The sequence below is a fragment of the Artemia sp. Qi Xiang Cuo genome, chromosome 1, assembly GCF_049724085.1.
Source record: "Artemia sp. Qi Xiang Cuo chromosome 1, ASM4972408v1, whole genome shotgun sequence".
NCBI classification, from domain to species: Eukaryota; Metazoa; Arthropoda; class Branchiopoda; order Anostraca; family Artemiidae; genus Artemia; species Artemia sp. Qi Xiang Cuo.
In genome coordinates this window covers 83,546,959-83,564,619 of record NC_142794.1, presented here as the reverse complement: position 1 = coordinate 83,564,619, position 17,661 = coordinate 83,546,959, and the positions used below count along the sequence as shown (strand labels likewise).

Here is a 17,661-nt window from a genome sequence, read left to right as displayed (position 1 = left end):
TTCATTACCAGTAAAAATAAATATTCGTTTATTAATCTTGCAAAAATATAACCGAAAGCAAGAAATTTATTTTATATTGCTTAGCGGAGCTTATAATAATAATGATATAGTTATGATCCCCCCCCCCTATACAAACATTATTAAAAATGCAATTAAAAAGAAGAAAAGCAACACAAAAACACCAACAACGTTATATACATAAACCAAGTCTATGAGTGAACACATATTTGAATCAAAATGCTGTATAATACTAGTTTTTCCGTGACTCTTGATAACAGTTTATCATGAAGTGTTACTATTTTTCTTTTAATACCTGACACCTCATGCATATAGATGAGTTTTTTATTTCGAGTAAAGGCTGGAGTTAAACCTAATTTAAATCAGTCACGTCCAAGGATTCCCGATCTGTGTATAAAGACGGTCTAACACGGTAGGTCTTTCCCTCCAACGTCCTCACCGAATCCGGAAATTCAACCATATAGGCCTACACCTGTTGCAAACTATTAAATATCATCAAAAGTATTTCAATAATGGTTCTGTATAATGAAATGATAATGAGTAAAAATTCTTAAGATAGCAGTATGACTCTCAAAACGTACTAACTACATATTTCTCAAAGTTAGTTTCGAAATCGGTATTTGAGGTTTATATAGGTTGTTCAATCAAAATCTGGAGCTTGTATAGTAATGTAGAAAACCAAAATTAAACTAAATATCTCGGAAATCATGTCTTCCCAACTTGGTTCTCTGTAATGCTGAACCCTCCAAGATTCCCTCCGTGTTTGAACAAAGTATTAAAAATGCTTTCCAGTAATGTCATGGTACTTGTTTCGTGAAGTTTTCTTTTCGGATTGAACTAAGTATTAAAAATGCTTTCCAGTAATGTCATGGTACTTGTTTCGTGAAGTTTTCTTTTCGGATTGAACAAAGTATTAAAAATGCTTTCCAGTAATGTCATGGTACTTGTTTCGTGAAGTTTTCTTTTCGGAATATCAAGTTGTACAATTTTACGCTAACTTAGAAATGCCGTTAACTCTGTTTGAGATTGTAATTGAACTTGCTTTGTTGTTGTTTAATTTTCTGGAAAAAGTGGAAACCTTCCAGGATATAATATCTTCTCTAATAGTGGGGGTGGCGTAGGAGAAATTGTCACTGACATTTTCTCTTTGAACTTTAGTCTTGGATCTTAGAATTAATTGTTCGTTTCTCTGAATTTGTAACAGGAGAGTGTTCAATATTTGGGAGTCCTAAGCTAGGTTTACAGAGGATCGAACTTCGCTATAGTAGTCGTATTTCACGTCGTTTAATGAAGAAGAAAAATGTTGTGGCTCAGTCGTTTTTTTGGTTCACTTCTGCTTCGGATTATGCTTGAAACGTTATTTCTTTGGCCGTTAAATGGGTGCTTGATATAAATAAATGATCCCTGTTTATGCACTGCTAATATTGCACTTTTGGAATTCTTGAAGTATGTATTCAAAGAGATTTGTGTTTTTTTTTTTAATGTTTATTAGGAATATTTTTGCATAGAGCCTAAGCCAAAGAACAACAACTGAGAAAAGATGGGCTCTTTGACGTTAATATGGCTCTGTGTGTTAGAAAAACTCAGCAAACATTCTTAACAATCAACACGTTTCCTGCGTATGTAACACATGTCTGCTGCCAAAGATCCTTTTTTTTGCAATTGAATAACAGTAAAAAAAATTAATAAAAATTAGAATAACAGTAAATAAAAATAAAAAAAATTATCTAGAAATAGAAAATCACTAGATTGAGACGTTCATTAGTGCTGTCTTTTTTCAACCATGATTTGAGAAAATAAAAGGTCTAAAGTATTTCTGCTTTCACAAAACTATTTTATTACAATGTCATAATGTTGTCGTATGATTTTGTCATGTACACTCTACGGCTTGGCGTCAGGAATTCTCCATTTAACTTAAACTTTAGGCGACACCAGCTCATGTCGCAAAATCTTTGACGCCTCGGTTTGACTCTAGGGGGGGGGGGGGCATGAACTACTAATGCCAAACAAAATATTAAGCTTTTAGCTGAAAAACAATGGTAAAAAATAATATACAGATATGCTGTAGAAATGAAAATCATTAGATCATCTTCGTTATGTATCACCAGAAACCGAATTTAATTTCTAGTCTTTAATGTTTCTTGTAGTCTTTAGACTTAACATTGTTAAGAAGCGGGAGAGATCTTCGAGACGTCTGTTTAAAAGAACAGTATGAATGAAAGCTACTTATGCCAGATTTTTTCTCCCACTTTTCAATGAATAGTTAGGATATTAACAACTAGGCTGCTATTGCAGCTAAATTCAAATATATAGTTGGTATTCAAGATGTATCTCTCGAGACCATGTTTTTTCTCTTATAAGTTTCCTTTTCTTTTTCTGGAGAGCCTTGTGAAGATCTTATGATTGATTTTCGAAGGAAAGACCTTACCAGCATTTTTATTATTATTATTATTTTGGCTACTGTCTACATTAATCTTTTCTTCGGTTCGTGAAATAATATATAACTGGTACAATAGCGATCAAGTATACGCTAACGTTTTTGTTTTTTGTTGGCGGTTGAAACCATTTTAGCATTTAATTAAGACGTGGATATTCTTATTGTTATATGCATAAATTATTTTCCCGAAAATTTCCGGAGACGGCAGGAAGTTTCTTTCATCAGAAATACTGATATTTATTCACCTTGTGAATAGTATTGACAGTGTGTGTTTGTATAAAATGTAGTTGCATGACATTCACTGTCGCGCTATAACCTTGACGAGGATAGTACCGCTTGGAGATCAGTTGAAAAATATCCCAATTTTATATTGGTTATCAGCAAAAAAATGTTACCAGGCCCTGTTAGGATTAATTCTGCTCCTTGGCTGAAAGTAGGAAGTGGATCTATTTTTTCAACTTTACAGTTTCGAATACCAAGAGAGTACATCAAACTGTTTATTTGTTAAATTCAGAATGGTTCGTTTCAAAATGCTTAACCTATTGAAGCAATATCCAGCATTAAAAATAGTTGTTCCTGATCTGTAACTTATGGGGGAAATGTGAGGGATGTGTTCTCTTAAATTTTCGGCAGTTATTTTTCCAATCCTTATAAATCATTACTATTATCTAATCACTCTCAGTGCTTCGTTCCAAAAAAAATGTAAATGATTAAAATTTAGTTTTACGTTTACTTTATTTTTGTTACATTTCTACGAGTCGGACAAAAATTTCGGGGGGGGGGGGCGGCAAAGCAGAAAATGATTAATATAGAGGTTGCAGTCAAAGCAGAGCTGGCATAAGGGAATCTGTGCTGAAAAGGGAAACAAGGGAATCTGTGCTGAAAAGGGGAATAAAGGAATCTATGCTGGACTAAGCATGGGCACTGTTCTGTTTTCCTGAAGAAACAGAAAAATAATAAACAGGGCTTGAATAAAACAGAACAGAAACAGAACTGGTCAACAAAAAACAGAAGACCTGTTTCTGTTCCTGATCTGTTTTTTGGCAAAAACAGAAAACAGCTGTTTTTGATCAAAAACAGCTGTTTAAACAGCTGTTTTTGATTAAAAACTACACTTGCCATGGGTAGTGCTTTTCTGTGGCGGTAACACTTTTGAGAAAACGTAGTACTATTGCAGCAAATTTTTTCCGCAAAAAAGAGCAGTTTTTCTAGTAAAGGGGCAAAAAATTGTCTGCGCAAATAAATATCGCTATAATCTTTTCTTTATGGTTATTTTTCTTCCATTTTCCCGTTCCGAAAATAGACTTTTATGTTTATTATACATACTAGTTATTCGAGACTTCGATACATTTTGAAAAAAAAAAAAAATTTTCAGTATGAAATTTACGCAGTTAGCTCAAAGTCATTAGTATTTAAGCAGAGCATATAGTTGATTTGGGAGGGGACAATTTTCCCCTCCCGACCCTGCTCGCCCCCCCCCCCCGTACTCTATCTTGATGTGTGGAAGTCATCTTAAACAAAAGTAAGAAAGAAGAAAAATGCATGGGAAAATGATACTTCTTACTGCCGATCAAAAAAATTGTTTGTTACCTTGCAGCTTAAAGCAGCCTTGTAAGATTAATTATTTTCGAGTCAATTTGTGTGAAAATTTTTCAAAAGACAAATTAATGGTTTAAGGGTACTTCGGAAATTCTTACGGTGCTTTGCGCTAGAAAATATTGTTCTATGCCCTCCACCAAATTCATTCTTAAGTAAATAAGTAATGTGAAATTTCTCAAATTCTTAATTTCAAAGGAACTTGACTCTTTGCTACGTAATACTTTCTTTAATAATTCTCTTCTCTTGAATAGGTTTTGAAACGGATGCAAATATAACGACAATTGTAGCTTTTGACAATTTATTTTTAAAATTTCTGTTGCTTTGCGGCAGAAAGTACTTTCTCCAACGCATGCACTTGCTCTATCATAGAAATTGTTACTGTTTTAAATTTTGTTTTAAGAATACGAGTGGACATGCTTTTGATTATGTAGGTTTGTTTTCATAGTCCATTCCCAAAGGAGAAAGGGTAGTGACATCCTCGACTATAACTAGTTATAATCACACAATCCAAGAATACTAATTTTATTTCTTAGCCGATCCTCCCCCCCCCCCTAAGAAAATCTTGATCTGTCAATAATTCAAAGGTGTAATATAAGAAAATTGCACTTTTGCACCTGTCACTAGGATTTTTATAAATTTGCACTACTGTATTTATGTAAATGAATGAAGAAGAAAAAGTGCCCTACAGCACTTTAAAAGATAGACTAGCAGTTTCTCCTCAAAAGTCTTAAGGCATTTACGGCAGAGCTGCTAACACTGCAGGAGCGTCTTACGATTTTGAGACCTGATGACGACTGGAATTAGCTTTCCCCATCGGACTCTACCATAGCCTCAAGAACTTCAGCAGTACAAAGGCGAGTTGGAGTGGCGTCTCTTGCAGTCTCTGCAACATTACTTAATATATTCTACAGTAATGGTGTCAAAGATTGAAAGACCAGACAACGACCCCCAAGTGAAAACCTTCCAAATGTTGAAGGATCCAGATAAGCTGTGCAACATGTCATCGGATAGCCTGTTATGCGACCTCGTTTTCTGACAGACTCACAGCTCCCCACTATTCTTCTCCATTACTTTCGCCACCCTCTTCCCTAGACACTGCATCAATCTAATCAGATTCTTCCGCAAAAGTATCTTCACTTCCGGGGTTTTCAGAAAAAGGAACAGAAAAGCAGTCTGAATCATTTTCACCAGCCTTCTGTTTAACTTTTTTTTTCTTTCAGCAACATTTATGTGATGATACACAGTTCCCCAGGATCGTGCTTTCAAGCCCCCTGTTGTATTTTAAATAAGCTGTTTCATATCTGGCCTAACACACACAGAAAGTGCCAATTTGTCTTTAAACAGGGTTTTGTAGCAGAGCTTCCATAGAGAAGTTTGTTTTGATTGATTAGAAATAAGGAATGGTCGTATGTCTACTCCTCTTATTCTATATTTCACTAATTCATTATCCTTTGTGTCACTTGCTTTGCTAATGGAAGCTTTCTTTAGGGCAGCAGCCTGACTTGATATATATTTTTTTGAGTTGGTTTGGGTTTGCTATTTACTACACCAGCCACATATACTTTATTTTTTTGCACGTCAATTATATCCTTCCTTTTAAGATGGTATATAAATGTCGTGGTAGAGACTCCCTTAACCTTTAGAGACACTTTGCAGAAATTGCACCTGATACTTTCTGTGATTCCTCAAATGTGAAATGTGTCAAATGTGATTCCTCTGTGATTTTTCAAATGGGATACCCAGAGAGATATCTTAGAAGTTTTAGTTGGAACATCCAGGTCGTCATCAGAAGATGACATCATGCTTTTCTTAGCACAAAGGTTGATTTAGGATTTTTTTTTACAAAATTAGAAGCACCTTCCAGTAGGCTACTATTTTAAAAATTGCACCTCCACCCAAATATCTGACCTCTTTCACCTCACTGGTATAAGTAGGGGGAAAGGGACCAATTGACTCCTCAGCAGTTTTGTTGGCACAATAAGCCAAAGAATCTGTCTGCTTATAAAAGCAAAATTACATATCCCAACTACGGTTTCATAACAACTTAGACCATTTGAAGCACAGTATTAATTTTTACGGGAAAAATCTTGTCTATAATTGGTATTTATGAGACAGATACATGAAATGATTCACCTCTTAGTGTTAATTTTTTGAATTTCTTCTGCTGTATGGTAAAAAATACTGTGTTCACTGGAAGATTGGTATCCTACTGAATGAGAAAAATATATCAGCATTATATAAGAATTTATCCCTTCCAGAAAATCAGCTAGTTTCAACTCTAGGCTTTTCCTTGAAAGGATTTCTATTGATTTTAGAGATGATTTTAGTAACATGAGAAAAAGTATATTTGGCTTTCTTGTTATGTTAATGCAATAAAGATTTGCAAAAACATATATTTCTACTGGACAAGACTTCAATACATTTACATTGCTGTCTTACTAAGCATTTAAGAGAATATTACAAATTAATAATCAGTATTTATCATGTATCGGTCAGCACGGTAATCGTAGCAAGTCAATGTTACTGCACCTTTACCGTCCTAACATTCAGGGGCGGATCTAAAGTAAAATCTCTGGCGAGGCCTAATGTGACAAGGCCACCAATGAGCAAAATCTTGGAGGGACCCAATGTGACAAAGGTACCAATAATTGACGAAATTGACAAATTTATTGTAAAAAAAGGAGTAAAAAAAAGTAAGGAATGAGGGTGCCAGAAAAAAATCTTGGAGGGGGGAGCCAGGTCCTCCCTGGATTCGCCACTGCTAACACTTACGCAAATACCTACTATCATCTGAATCCTAGTCCCTAATTCTGCCTAGATGAAACAATCAAGCAGCACTATTTGATACGCTTGACAGACTGAGTTCCATCATTTTACTTACGTTCCAATTCTAGAAATCGCATGAGGCGTAATCACGCTTCTACACATTTTCAAATTATGATTTAAAAATCATTTTGTAAGTTCAAAATTCTCAAATATCTCATTCTCGTATCACTTAAATAAAATCAGAAACAGATGAAAAAAAAAACAGAAACAGGACGAAATAGCTATTATAAAAATAGAAACAGAACAGAACAGGTAAATAAAAAACAGGTCATCTGTTTCTGTTTTTTTTTTTTGCATGAACAGAACAGAAACAGGTACTTTAAAAACAGAACAGAAACAGTGCCCATGCTTATGCTGGACTTGAAGACTTCTGTCGACAGGCTTTCAAGTTTTGCGGTCATGTGTGCAGGTTTTCACGTGGGACTCCTTTAAAAACGTCTGCTCTCTTAAGGTCTATTTTTATTACTTTAAATCTTTTTTCTATAGTTATTTACGTGTCTTGTTTGTTTCTCCTTAAATGTCTTATATTTGCCTTTTTCAGCTCCAGTAAAGGCAACTGAAACTATGGAAGTTGACGCCGAGGCTGTTAAAAAAGAAGAGAATGATACCCTTGCAGCAATGATGCAGGATCCCGAGTTTATCCAGGTATTGAGTCCTTCAAAAACACAAAATTTCTAGTTTGCTATCCCAATACAACCTTATCTGAAGGTTATATTTCATGTCTTCAAAGAGCGGCCAAGAGCTAGACGGTAATATTCATACCAAGCTTTCCGTTTTAACGAAATGACAATCCATGCTTATTTTGTCAAATTTGTTTTACAAAAAGATGCAAATTTGAGGCTACAAATCTATTTTTTCATTAAAATATACAAAAAGAACACATTTTATGCAACAACTATAGAAAATTGTGGGGGAAATCGTAAAATTTTGATTTTGGGAGAAAGACACGGGTCTGACGAAAAGTGAAAATGGACAATTGTAAGTTGCTATTGTTGAATTGGCCTGCTTCTGGATATTTATTTTACCTATTTCAGTTCTATCTGCCTACTATAATATACCTAACCTGTAATACCTACCTACCTACTACATCTTATTTTAGTTCAGTAGTCACGGGAAGGCTTTTGCGGTTCACAGTCAACTTTAGCAATTTGACAATTAAAATTCTATTTAGGCTAACTTTTTTTCTAGGATGGTGGGAGGGATGACTGTCATTATGCGTAACTTTCATTGCGGTTTTGTTAACTTGGCCTACCTCAATATTCAAAGCTAAATTATAATTGCTTTGATTTTTTTTTTGTGACAGGATCCATAATTTATCTAGGTAGATATTCGATCTGAAAGAAGTGATTTTGCGATATTCTGTGACAAGCCTGTAACCTTAAATCGCGCCAAAAGGGTGTTATACTTATATCATTCTATTCATTAGCCTCAAATTTGTCCATTTCCCACTACGATGTTACTATGATATTACTTTTATGTATTTTTAGACAAGAATCTAACTTTTGAAAAATAAAAAAAATTTCACTTTTTCAAGTTTTCAACTAATATTCAACGTGTTTTCAACCCAAAAAAAAACATTTAAGCAAAATTTCACAAATGTAATTTGGTAGATGGATAGAGCCGGATCTCAAATACGGAATGATTGTAAAATTGTTGTCTTTCGTTGACATGTCAAAATCGTAGGTGAGCAGAAAAATAACAGACCGGAAATTACATCCGAAAAATAAACCATCTGCCATACAAAAATGCACAGGTTTAAATTGCAGTACAGCTTTACATTTGCTTTTTTTTGTAGAAAATGTGTTTTGAATTTACTGCCCAGTTTATGCTCACGTTGGACGGTGACATTGAAAATTAAAGGATCACACAACTAGAAATAAAACTAGCCTAAATTAGTACTTTTCTCCGTTTGAAATAAAAAAAAAGTTGATGTCAAAGCGTTTGTCTTATCTTGTTCTTCCTTTTGACAAAAATTGCTTGGTGAAAATAATATAAAGAATAAGTAAAAATAAAGAAGAATAAAATAAAAGCAGTTAGAAAATAAAAATTTTGCTCGTCTTTTATACAGATTTTTTTACACAACCTTTCCCAGTTTTTTGCTCCCCTAAATGTTGAAAAATGCTGCTTTTCGCTATGTTAATTGAAAGGAAATCCCCCCCCCCCCTTCTAGATCTCGAAAAGTGTCTTTTGTATCTTCATTAAAAAAAAATACCAAAAAAAACTCAAGTTTTTTTGGGTAACGAAGCTCCGATACGCTTGCCAGATGCCCCCAAGCAGAATTATCTTAGTGTAGTTTAAGCTACTCGTTTGAACGATTTTAATCAAACAAATGTGGTGGCTTAAAAAAAAAAATGTGGTTCAACAACAAGGTGCAAGGCCATTAGGAAAACGGAAATAAAATATTTTATGGATGAAGGGTGATATTTTTCCTTGGTGAAAATAAAGTTTAAAACTGTTTTAATATAAATTTCATGTAGTTCAAAGTGCATGTACCCTAGAACTACAGCGTATCTATATTTAAAATTGTTTAAACAGTTTTAATTCTCTTCCGTCGTTTCCCAAATATTTACGTGACAAGTATCTACTTGCCTAGCGTATTAGATTAGTTTTCTTTTCCAAGAATAAGTGCTGAAGGAATGACGGATGCTTTTAACTCAAGTTCCTCATGACCTGTCCGATATAGTCATTAAGAGACAAAACGGGCTTATAATGTAATCCTTCAAAAAAAAGTAGTAAAGGGGACAATAAGAGGGAAGTGCTTTATGATTTCGTCTATTATTAGTTTATGTTTTGGGGTCAGGTTCAAAAATAGAGGTTCTTCATAGAATTAATTTTTTATTGACATATCCTATGAGAATATTAAAATTTGAAGTGATCTAAAAAGCGTTCTTTCTTAAACAGAACGACAAAAAATGTCTGTTTGAGCGAACTTAAAAAAAACTTCAGTTTTGTCGGCTATTTTTGTCATTTACGGAAATTTTGTTCTTAGAACACACCATCATAAAGGGCTTAAGGGGATCACAGCTGCAGCGTATGATCGATGGCAAAGAAATCAAAATAATGCTGTTGCTGCGAAACTGATCAACTGATCACATCAACGTTTCATCTTATCAAAGCAACTTGATTGTAGTTAATAGACACTAGACTTAGTTTAATAAATAATACCTTTTTCTGAATATGGGCAAAAATTATGACAAAAAAAATAAAATAAGAATTGTAGAAAAGGTTTTAACGGTATTATCGCTCAGTTTAGTCTAGTTTCGCTGATGTTCCTTATTCCGTGTCTCAGAAGTCACTGAGTTTTAAGTTTTAGGACTAAAAGTCCTAGTTCCTTTTGCTAAATTGGCAAAGGCCCATTCACCATGATATTTTACTAATTCCAAAATTCAACTCGGTCTGAAATCTGAAATCTGATTGCTAGTGATCAATTCTACGAATTGTAACTTATAATCTATACACTAAAATTGACTAATACCGTTCTTATCCCCTGTATTTCTTAATGCCACTTTTTTTCCTTTTTTTTCAATTTTTCCTCTGTCCAGACAAAGTTCGATAAATAATCAATCAGAAAATCTTATGGAAATTTCTGATTAATATGACCTTAACTAAGTTCACATCAATTAAACTTGAGTTTTTGCTCAGTCCAGTTCTAGACGCTGGTATCCAGTATGTCAAAATGGTGTATCTGCAATACCTGAGTTACGACTAAGGGTGTTAAAATGAAATTTTTAGGAAATGTCCATAGGGGGTTGAGTCTTAGAGTGAGTTTAAGTGGAACTGGTTGTCTTGCTCCAATGTTGAGAATGGGTCTATATTTGAAGTTAAGAATTAAAAGTAGTCTTGGAAAAATAAAGGGATAGGAAGGAGCAAGTTGTTTTGTAGTTTGAATTGGAAGGGGGTAAACAATTTATCAAAAAAATAAAAAAAAGATCAAAAATATCAAAAATCAAAAAATAATTTGCACTCCGTGGCACTTGTGCACTATAGTGAGGAATATGAAACGACAGTATGAGTTTCCAATTTATCAAAATAGTTTCTCACCAATAGCATGGTATTGGTTTTGCAGTATCAAGTTGAAACTTTCAAGGAGAGTTTAGGGAGGGGACAACCAAGAGGAGTCGAGCTTTGTCGTGAAGGAGAGGGTCAAAGACACTGTATGTATCTAAGATACTATAGTTTTCCTTTCTGCAAAATCTGGAAAACAGAAGAGTCGGGTGAAGGAAAAGGGGCCAAACAGCTTCGCCTCCGATCCGTAAAAACGTTTTTGCGCTATAAGTTCCTATGGGACTTACAATGTAAGCCCAACTTACTGTCAAGGTTAATCCGAAGAAACCTTCATCGCCATGTTACCAAAATAGGTTATCTGCGACATTTAGGGAACGGCTTTTGGGTTATCAAGTCGGAAACTTGAGAGATTTGACCGTGGGTGGGGAGGGGGCGGTCATTGAACTCTGGCTTGGAAGAAGGCTGTAAAATTTGGTCAAATAATAAAACTTATCCAGTTTATCGAAATACCATATTTATTGGGATCAGCTATAATTTTAGAGTTGAAATTTTTGGTTGCGTAGAAGAAGGAGGGGGAGGGAGCATGGAGGTTTTCAGTTTCGCGATTGGGAGGGGGGGGGGGGCTAAAAATACTAGGTTTCCGATCCATCTACACCTTTTAGTTCTTTAAGCTCGCATGAGAATTTGAATTTATTCAGGTTTTTACTATTGAGTTAAAGAACTTGAGTAACAAAAAATCTACAAATATTCCTAATATTAACCAACACTCAAACCTCGTCAATTGGAAACGAATAAAAATTAGTTTAAAAAAAAACAGCGCCGGAAAAAAAAGGTTTATGAAAGGAAAGTAGAGAGGCGTATTCAAATCTAAGACGAAAGGAAATGAAATGTTATAATTATTTAAAATGAACAGAAACTAAAATAAATCATCACATCAAACATAAAGATGACAGATGCTGCCATAATTAAATAAATGAATCATAAGACGAGCAACAATTAAAATGCGTCCAAACTTTAAACGAAGCTAGAACATGAGCAGGGATACCACCCTTTTAACCTTTTAAAGCTGTAATGTCATTTGTGCTTTACTGAAAACGGACTTGTACTTGTACAAGATTAATATGAGAAGGTAAATGAAGGTTTGCAAATAAAAGGGATGGTACTTCCCACCCGAACTCTCTGAACTGTTTAATTGCATTTGCATTTTATTGAAAACAATGCGTATTTTGAATGTGTAGTTTTGACCCCAAACGAACTGAAAACTAAGCTAAAACTAGGCTTTTCAAATTCCAGCCTAAAATTTTCCCATTCATGTGCAATTGAGATAAACTTATCTTTAGGATCAGAATTTAATTGGGAATCCAAATATAGGCCTAACATTCATTTCTCTCAGAAGCAGGTCAGAAGTATTTAAAATAGCTTTACCTTGGAAAATATCTAAAATTCTAAATTTAGCTTTCTTTCCCTTCTTCTGTAAATTAACAAGTGACTTTTCTTGCTGCATAAGTGCTACTTATTCTCAAAGTTATTGGCCATGTTTCGATTCTTATCATTCAAAAACTTCGGAAGAAAAAATCGGATATTTCTAAGCATGTTTTTTCTATGATGCTACCCCTCCGGAAAGCTGGACCCGAACAAATCAGAATCACTGGTATTGATTCTATAAATCTGTGCATTCAGAAAAGTTGTACCCGACACAACATGTACTTTTGGAAATAAGCAAGACAGCTTCACTTGGCGCCCGGACTAATTCCTTTTTTTATTTGTTATTATTATTTTTTTTTTCGTTGAGTTAATATTCCCTTAATAGACCATTGTAATTGGTCAGTTTTTCCATTAAATACTTTTTTTCAAAAATTGTTTTAGGGAATGTGATTGTTTTGCAAAAAACATTTCAGTTGCGTTGTAAAGGTAAAATGTGTAGGCTCAGTTTTTCATTGTTGTCTTCCGTTTCCCTGTTTCGATTATTTGTCTTTTCTAGAATGTTCTCGGTACGTTACCTGGTGTTGATCAGTCAAGTGACATTGTTCGTACAGCTGTGGAACAGATTAAAAAGGAAAGCGAAGAAAAGGACAAGAAGAATGAAAAAAAGTAGATTAACTCAAGTGCTGTTTCTTTTTTTTCTTTCATTACTGATGTGTGTGTAAACATTTTTGTGGTTAAAAAAAAAGAATAAAATCTTCGCTTGGATTTAGGAAATGATTAACGGATGTTTTCTGTGAGAAGCTTGGCCTTGGAAGATCAGAATACTGCACGTGCAAAAAATGAGTTTGGTCGATTAGCAGTTATGGTGGGCTCTGATAGGAGTAAGTTTTTTCTTTTGCAGTCCGACTCTTATGCCCATCTCATGAAATAAAAGCGCAAAGAGTAGTTTTTAAATAAATATAGGTAATAATTCTATGAAAACTGTTGTATTAGAAACCTAATCTAGATTTTTTATCCATTTTATACCAAAGGGATGTAGATAGAAAATTTTTTCGATTGCCAAAAACAAAAATCGATGGACGCCAGTATTAGTCATCAAGGATTACGCAATACATCAAATTAGGTAGCATTCCCGCAATGGGTTGCAGACACATCTTTACAAGCTTTCTTCTCCATTAATACAGCACTAAAATGTAGGCTAATAAACAAAACTTAGACTATGAACGAAGGAAGCCCGGGCAAAACTTGGCAACTGATTAAGTCGGTAGTAAACAAAAATAATGAACCAACAATTTCTAATAGTTTCCATATGGGTGAATATTCTGTTGGGAGTTTCCAATTGAATCAGAGTTGAAAAGTCTGACTGAAAAATTGTGTTTACAAGAAAAAGTAGCTTCATTTTTATACATTGGTATGTTGTTGCTACTCTTTTTTTCAATATCCATGACTCGTGTTAAAAATGTATATCTCAGAGTTTCCAACTGGATTAGAGTTGAAAAGTCTGCTTGACTGAAAAACTGTGTATACAAGAAAAAGTAGCTTCATTTTTATGCATTGGTATATTGTTGCTACTTTTTTCAATATCTATGATTCGTGTTAAAAGTGGATATCTCAGAGTTTCCAATTGGATCAGAGTTGAAAAGTATGTCTGACTGAAAAATTGTTTTTACAAGAAAAAGTAGCTTCATTTTTATGCATTGGTATATTGTTGCTACTTTTTTCAATATCTATGATTCGCGCTAAAAGTGGATTTATCAGAGTTTCGAATTGGATCAGAGTTGAAAAGTATGTTTGACTGAAAAATTGTGTTAACAAGAAAAAGTAGCTTCATTTTTATGCTTTGGTATATTGTCGCTTCTTTTTTTCAATATCTATGATTCGTGTTAAAAGTGTATATCTCAGAGTTTCTAATTGGATCAGAGTTGAAAAGTATGCTTGACTGAAAAATTGTGTTTACAAAAAAAAGTATCTTCATTTTTATGCATTAGTATATTGTTGCTACTTTTTTTTTCAATATCTATGATTCGTGTTAAAAGTGTATATCTCAGAGTTTCCAATTGGATCAGAGTTGAAAAGTATGTTTGACTAAAAAATTGTGTGTATACAAAAAAAGTACCTTCATTTTTATGCATTGGTATATTGTTGTTACTTTTTTTCAATATCTATGATTCGTGTTAAAAGTGTATATCTCAGAGATTCCAATTGGATCAGAGTTTAAAAGTATGTTTGACTGAAAAATTGTGTTTACAAGAATAAGTAGCTTCGTTAATCCGGAGCTGTGGTTGTGGGGTGCAAATAAATACATATCAGGGTTTAATAGAAACAGATTTATTTTTTTTATAACTTTTTTGTTTGTCAACAATTTTTTTAACCTTAAACTAATATTACGGCGTAGCGGTATAATGGTCAACAGGACAACAAAACTACACTGCAACCATATTCCCGTGACAACTGGGTCTAAAAACAAGACACTTTAAAAAGTGTTTCTGACGAGGACAGTCCTTTGGTATATTGTTGCTGCTCTTTTTCAATATCTATGATTCGTGTTAAAAGTGGATATCTCAGAGTTTCAAATTGGATCAGAGTTGAAAAGTATGTTTGACTGAAAAACTGTGTTTAACAAGAAAAAGTAGCTTCATTTTTATGCATTGGTATATTGTCGCTTCTTTTTTTCAATATCTATGATTCGTGTTAAAAGTGTATATCTCAGAGTTTCCAATTGGATCAGAGTTGAAAAGTATGTTTGACTAAAAAATTGTGTGTACAAAAAAAAGTATCTTCATTTTTATGCATTAGTATATTGTTGCTGCTTTTTTTCAATATCTATGATTCGTGTTAAAAGTGGATATCTCAGAGTTTCCAATTGGATCAGAGTTTAAAAGTATGTTTGACTGAAAAATTGTGTTTACAAGAAAAAATAGCTTCATTTTTATGCATTGGTATATTGTTGCTACTTCTTTTCAATATCTATGATTCGTGTTAAAAGTGGATATCTCAGTTTCAAATTGGATAAGAGTTGAAAAGTATGTTTGACTGAAAAATTGTGTTAACAAGAAAAAGTAGCTTCATTTTTATGCATTGGTATATTGTCGCTTCTTTTTTTCAATATCTATGATTCGTGTTAAAAGTGTATATCTCAGAGTTTACAATTGGATCAGAGTTTAAAAGTATGTTTGACTAAAAAATTGTGTGTATACAAAAAAAGTACCTTCATTTTTATGCATTGGTATATTGTTGTTACTTTTTTTCAATATCTATGATTCGTGTTAAAAGTGGATATCTCAGAGTTTCCAATTGGATCAGAGTTTTTTTCTCAATATCCATTGTTGCTACTTTTTTTTCAATATCTATGATTCCTTTTAAAATTGGATACTCACTCTTGTTCTTTATTGTCGCACTTTTTTGGCTACTTTTGAGATGTCAGTGGTCATTTGGGTAAAAAATGAAACAATAATAATTTTCTGTCCTTAAAAACTTTGTGTTTGTCTTATTAAACCTTTGTTCCTTATTGTCATTTAATAAATATGAAAGGGAGGGGGGAGGGGAGGGCAGTCAAAGGTTATTTTATACTATTCAGTGATTTTTTGTATAGCAAGGAAAAAATAAGTACTTTTTACTTTTTAGTGCATTGGGGGATAAAAGCATGCTAGAAAAAGATTAATATCTTTGTTTGCTTTTTAATATGTTCCTTTAGAAGATTTCTTTCCAAAAATTTTTGAAAGTTTTAATACTTGATCTCTTAATAGTATTTTTTCATCCACGGAAATAATCCGTGTGGGTACGATTAAAATCTCTTCAAACATTTGATTCTGGCTTAGGTTGTTTAAGAAATGTGTTTTGTTTTTTTTTTGTTTTTTTTTTCAATACCTAAAATAAAATAAGACCTTATCGTGCAACTTTGATTAAGAGTATAGAAAATATCTTGAAAACTACATATCTCCTGAAGTTTTGAAGACGAGGAAAATTACAAGGAAGATTCATTTAGTGAGGAGTAAGAATTGCTATTGAAGGAATTGAAAAACATTGTCTTTAAGTGGTTAATGGGTCCTACGTTTTTGAAATATAGCACTTACGAATTAGAACTAAGAAACTAAACATTAGAAATGCGATTTTTGATAAAAGGAAAATGCCTATAGATCTGAGGGAAACAAAGGTAGTAGATGTGGAATTGGGAGTTAGGCAGGTTTGTAATAATTCCCATTTATACCGGTTTTTTTTATGGACTGGGTCCTAAGGAATACCGTGAAATCTATGGCCAATATGGGACAACAAAGTAATAAATGGAAAGATAAAACTCTTCTGGACTTTGGTTAATCAGCTGATTACAATGTCAGCAGCGAAAATTTTAGCGAAATAAAAGTATTTGGGGAGGTTTTGAAAATTCAAGAAGCATGAATAGGCTTGAAAATTCAAGATAAGAAGATTATACTAATTAAATTAGAAGTCAATAAGGATGAATAGGTTATATTAAGCTACATCAAAATTGACTGAGGAGATAGCTTCACTTGCTTAGTTTTGATGTCCGGTAAAAAAATTAAAAGATCTTTTAATAAGTAATACAGCTAAGATTAGGATATTTGAAGCCATGGTTATTAAAAGGGCTCAGGGCTTCGGTAATTAAAATTTTTCAATATCAATGATACCAACTATAAGTACTTTGTTGTTGAAGAGCTCTATGAAGAATTTAACCTTGTTGCGTGGGTACAGGAGCATCTTCTTACAAACTTTAGCATTCACTTTTGGAGACAGAGGCATGACGTGTGTTTTACCGCTGCAAAAGTCGCAAGAGGTCACCCATCTGGTGGGCTAGTATCTGTTTTTAAGCATGATCCGAATTTGGGTTGTACACTAACCTTTTACTCGGTTTTCTTTCTTTTTTTTGGCTTTCTGTATGTGCACAACAAGTTACATTAATTCTTATCTGCCTCATGTTTCGACATGGTAAATCATGCCACACGCTGAAGTTTCTAGTAGACAAAATGCGTTCCAGATGTCAGATTCTTTAGACTAAGAATAAATGACGGCGAAGAAACTATTGGGTAACGAGAACATTGATCAAGTGGATAACTACACTTACCTGGGTAGTGTTATTAGTAGTGCTTGTGGATTTAGTGGAGGTGTGAAAAGCAGATTAGCCAAAGCGCAGGGTGTTTTTTCGTAGTTGAAAAGAGTTTAGAAGAACTACAAGATTAGCCTTCAAACTAAGACTAGTAAATTAAAAGCCGTTGTAATGACGTATTTCGAATTTGGCTCTAAAGTGCGGACTCATTGAATTGTAAGGGAAGATATGCTAGATGTTATAAAGAAGTTTCGGCCACGATAGTACCGCCAAGCCAGAGGTTTGGCGTAAA

At 33.7% G+C, this 17,661-nt stretch overlaps 1 protein-coding gene across 1 annotated transcript in view; it reads left to right on the top strand.

Moving 5' to 3' along the window:
- Positions 1 to 13,075, top strand: part of Rpn10 (regulatory particle non-ATPase 10) — a 128,353-nt gene extending 115,278 nt beyond the window's left edge. The window contains exons 9-10 of the mRNA XM_089087424.1: positions 7,422 to 7,525; positions 12,867 to 13,075. Coding sequence (XP_088943550.1) covers positions 7,422 to 7,525; positions 12,867 to 12,980 — 218 coding nt within the window. The 3' untranslated portion in view covers positions 12,981 to 13,075. The remainder of the gene's footprint in view (positions 1 to 7,421; positions 7,526 to 12,866) is intronic.
- The last annotated feature ends 4,586 nt before the right edge of the window (positions 13,076 to 17,661 follow it).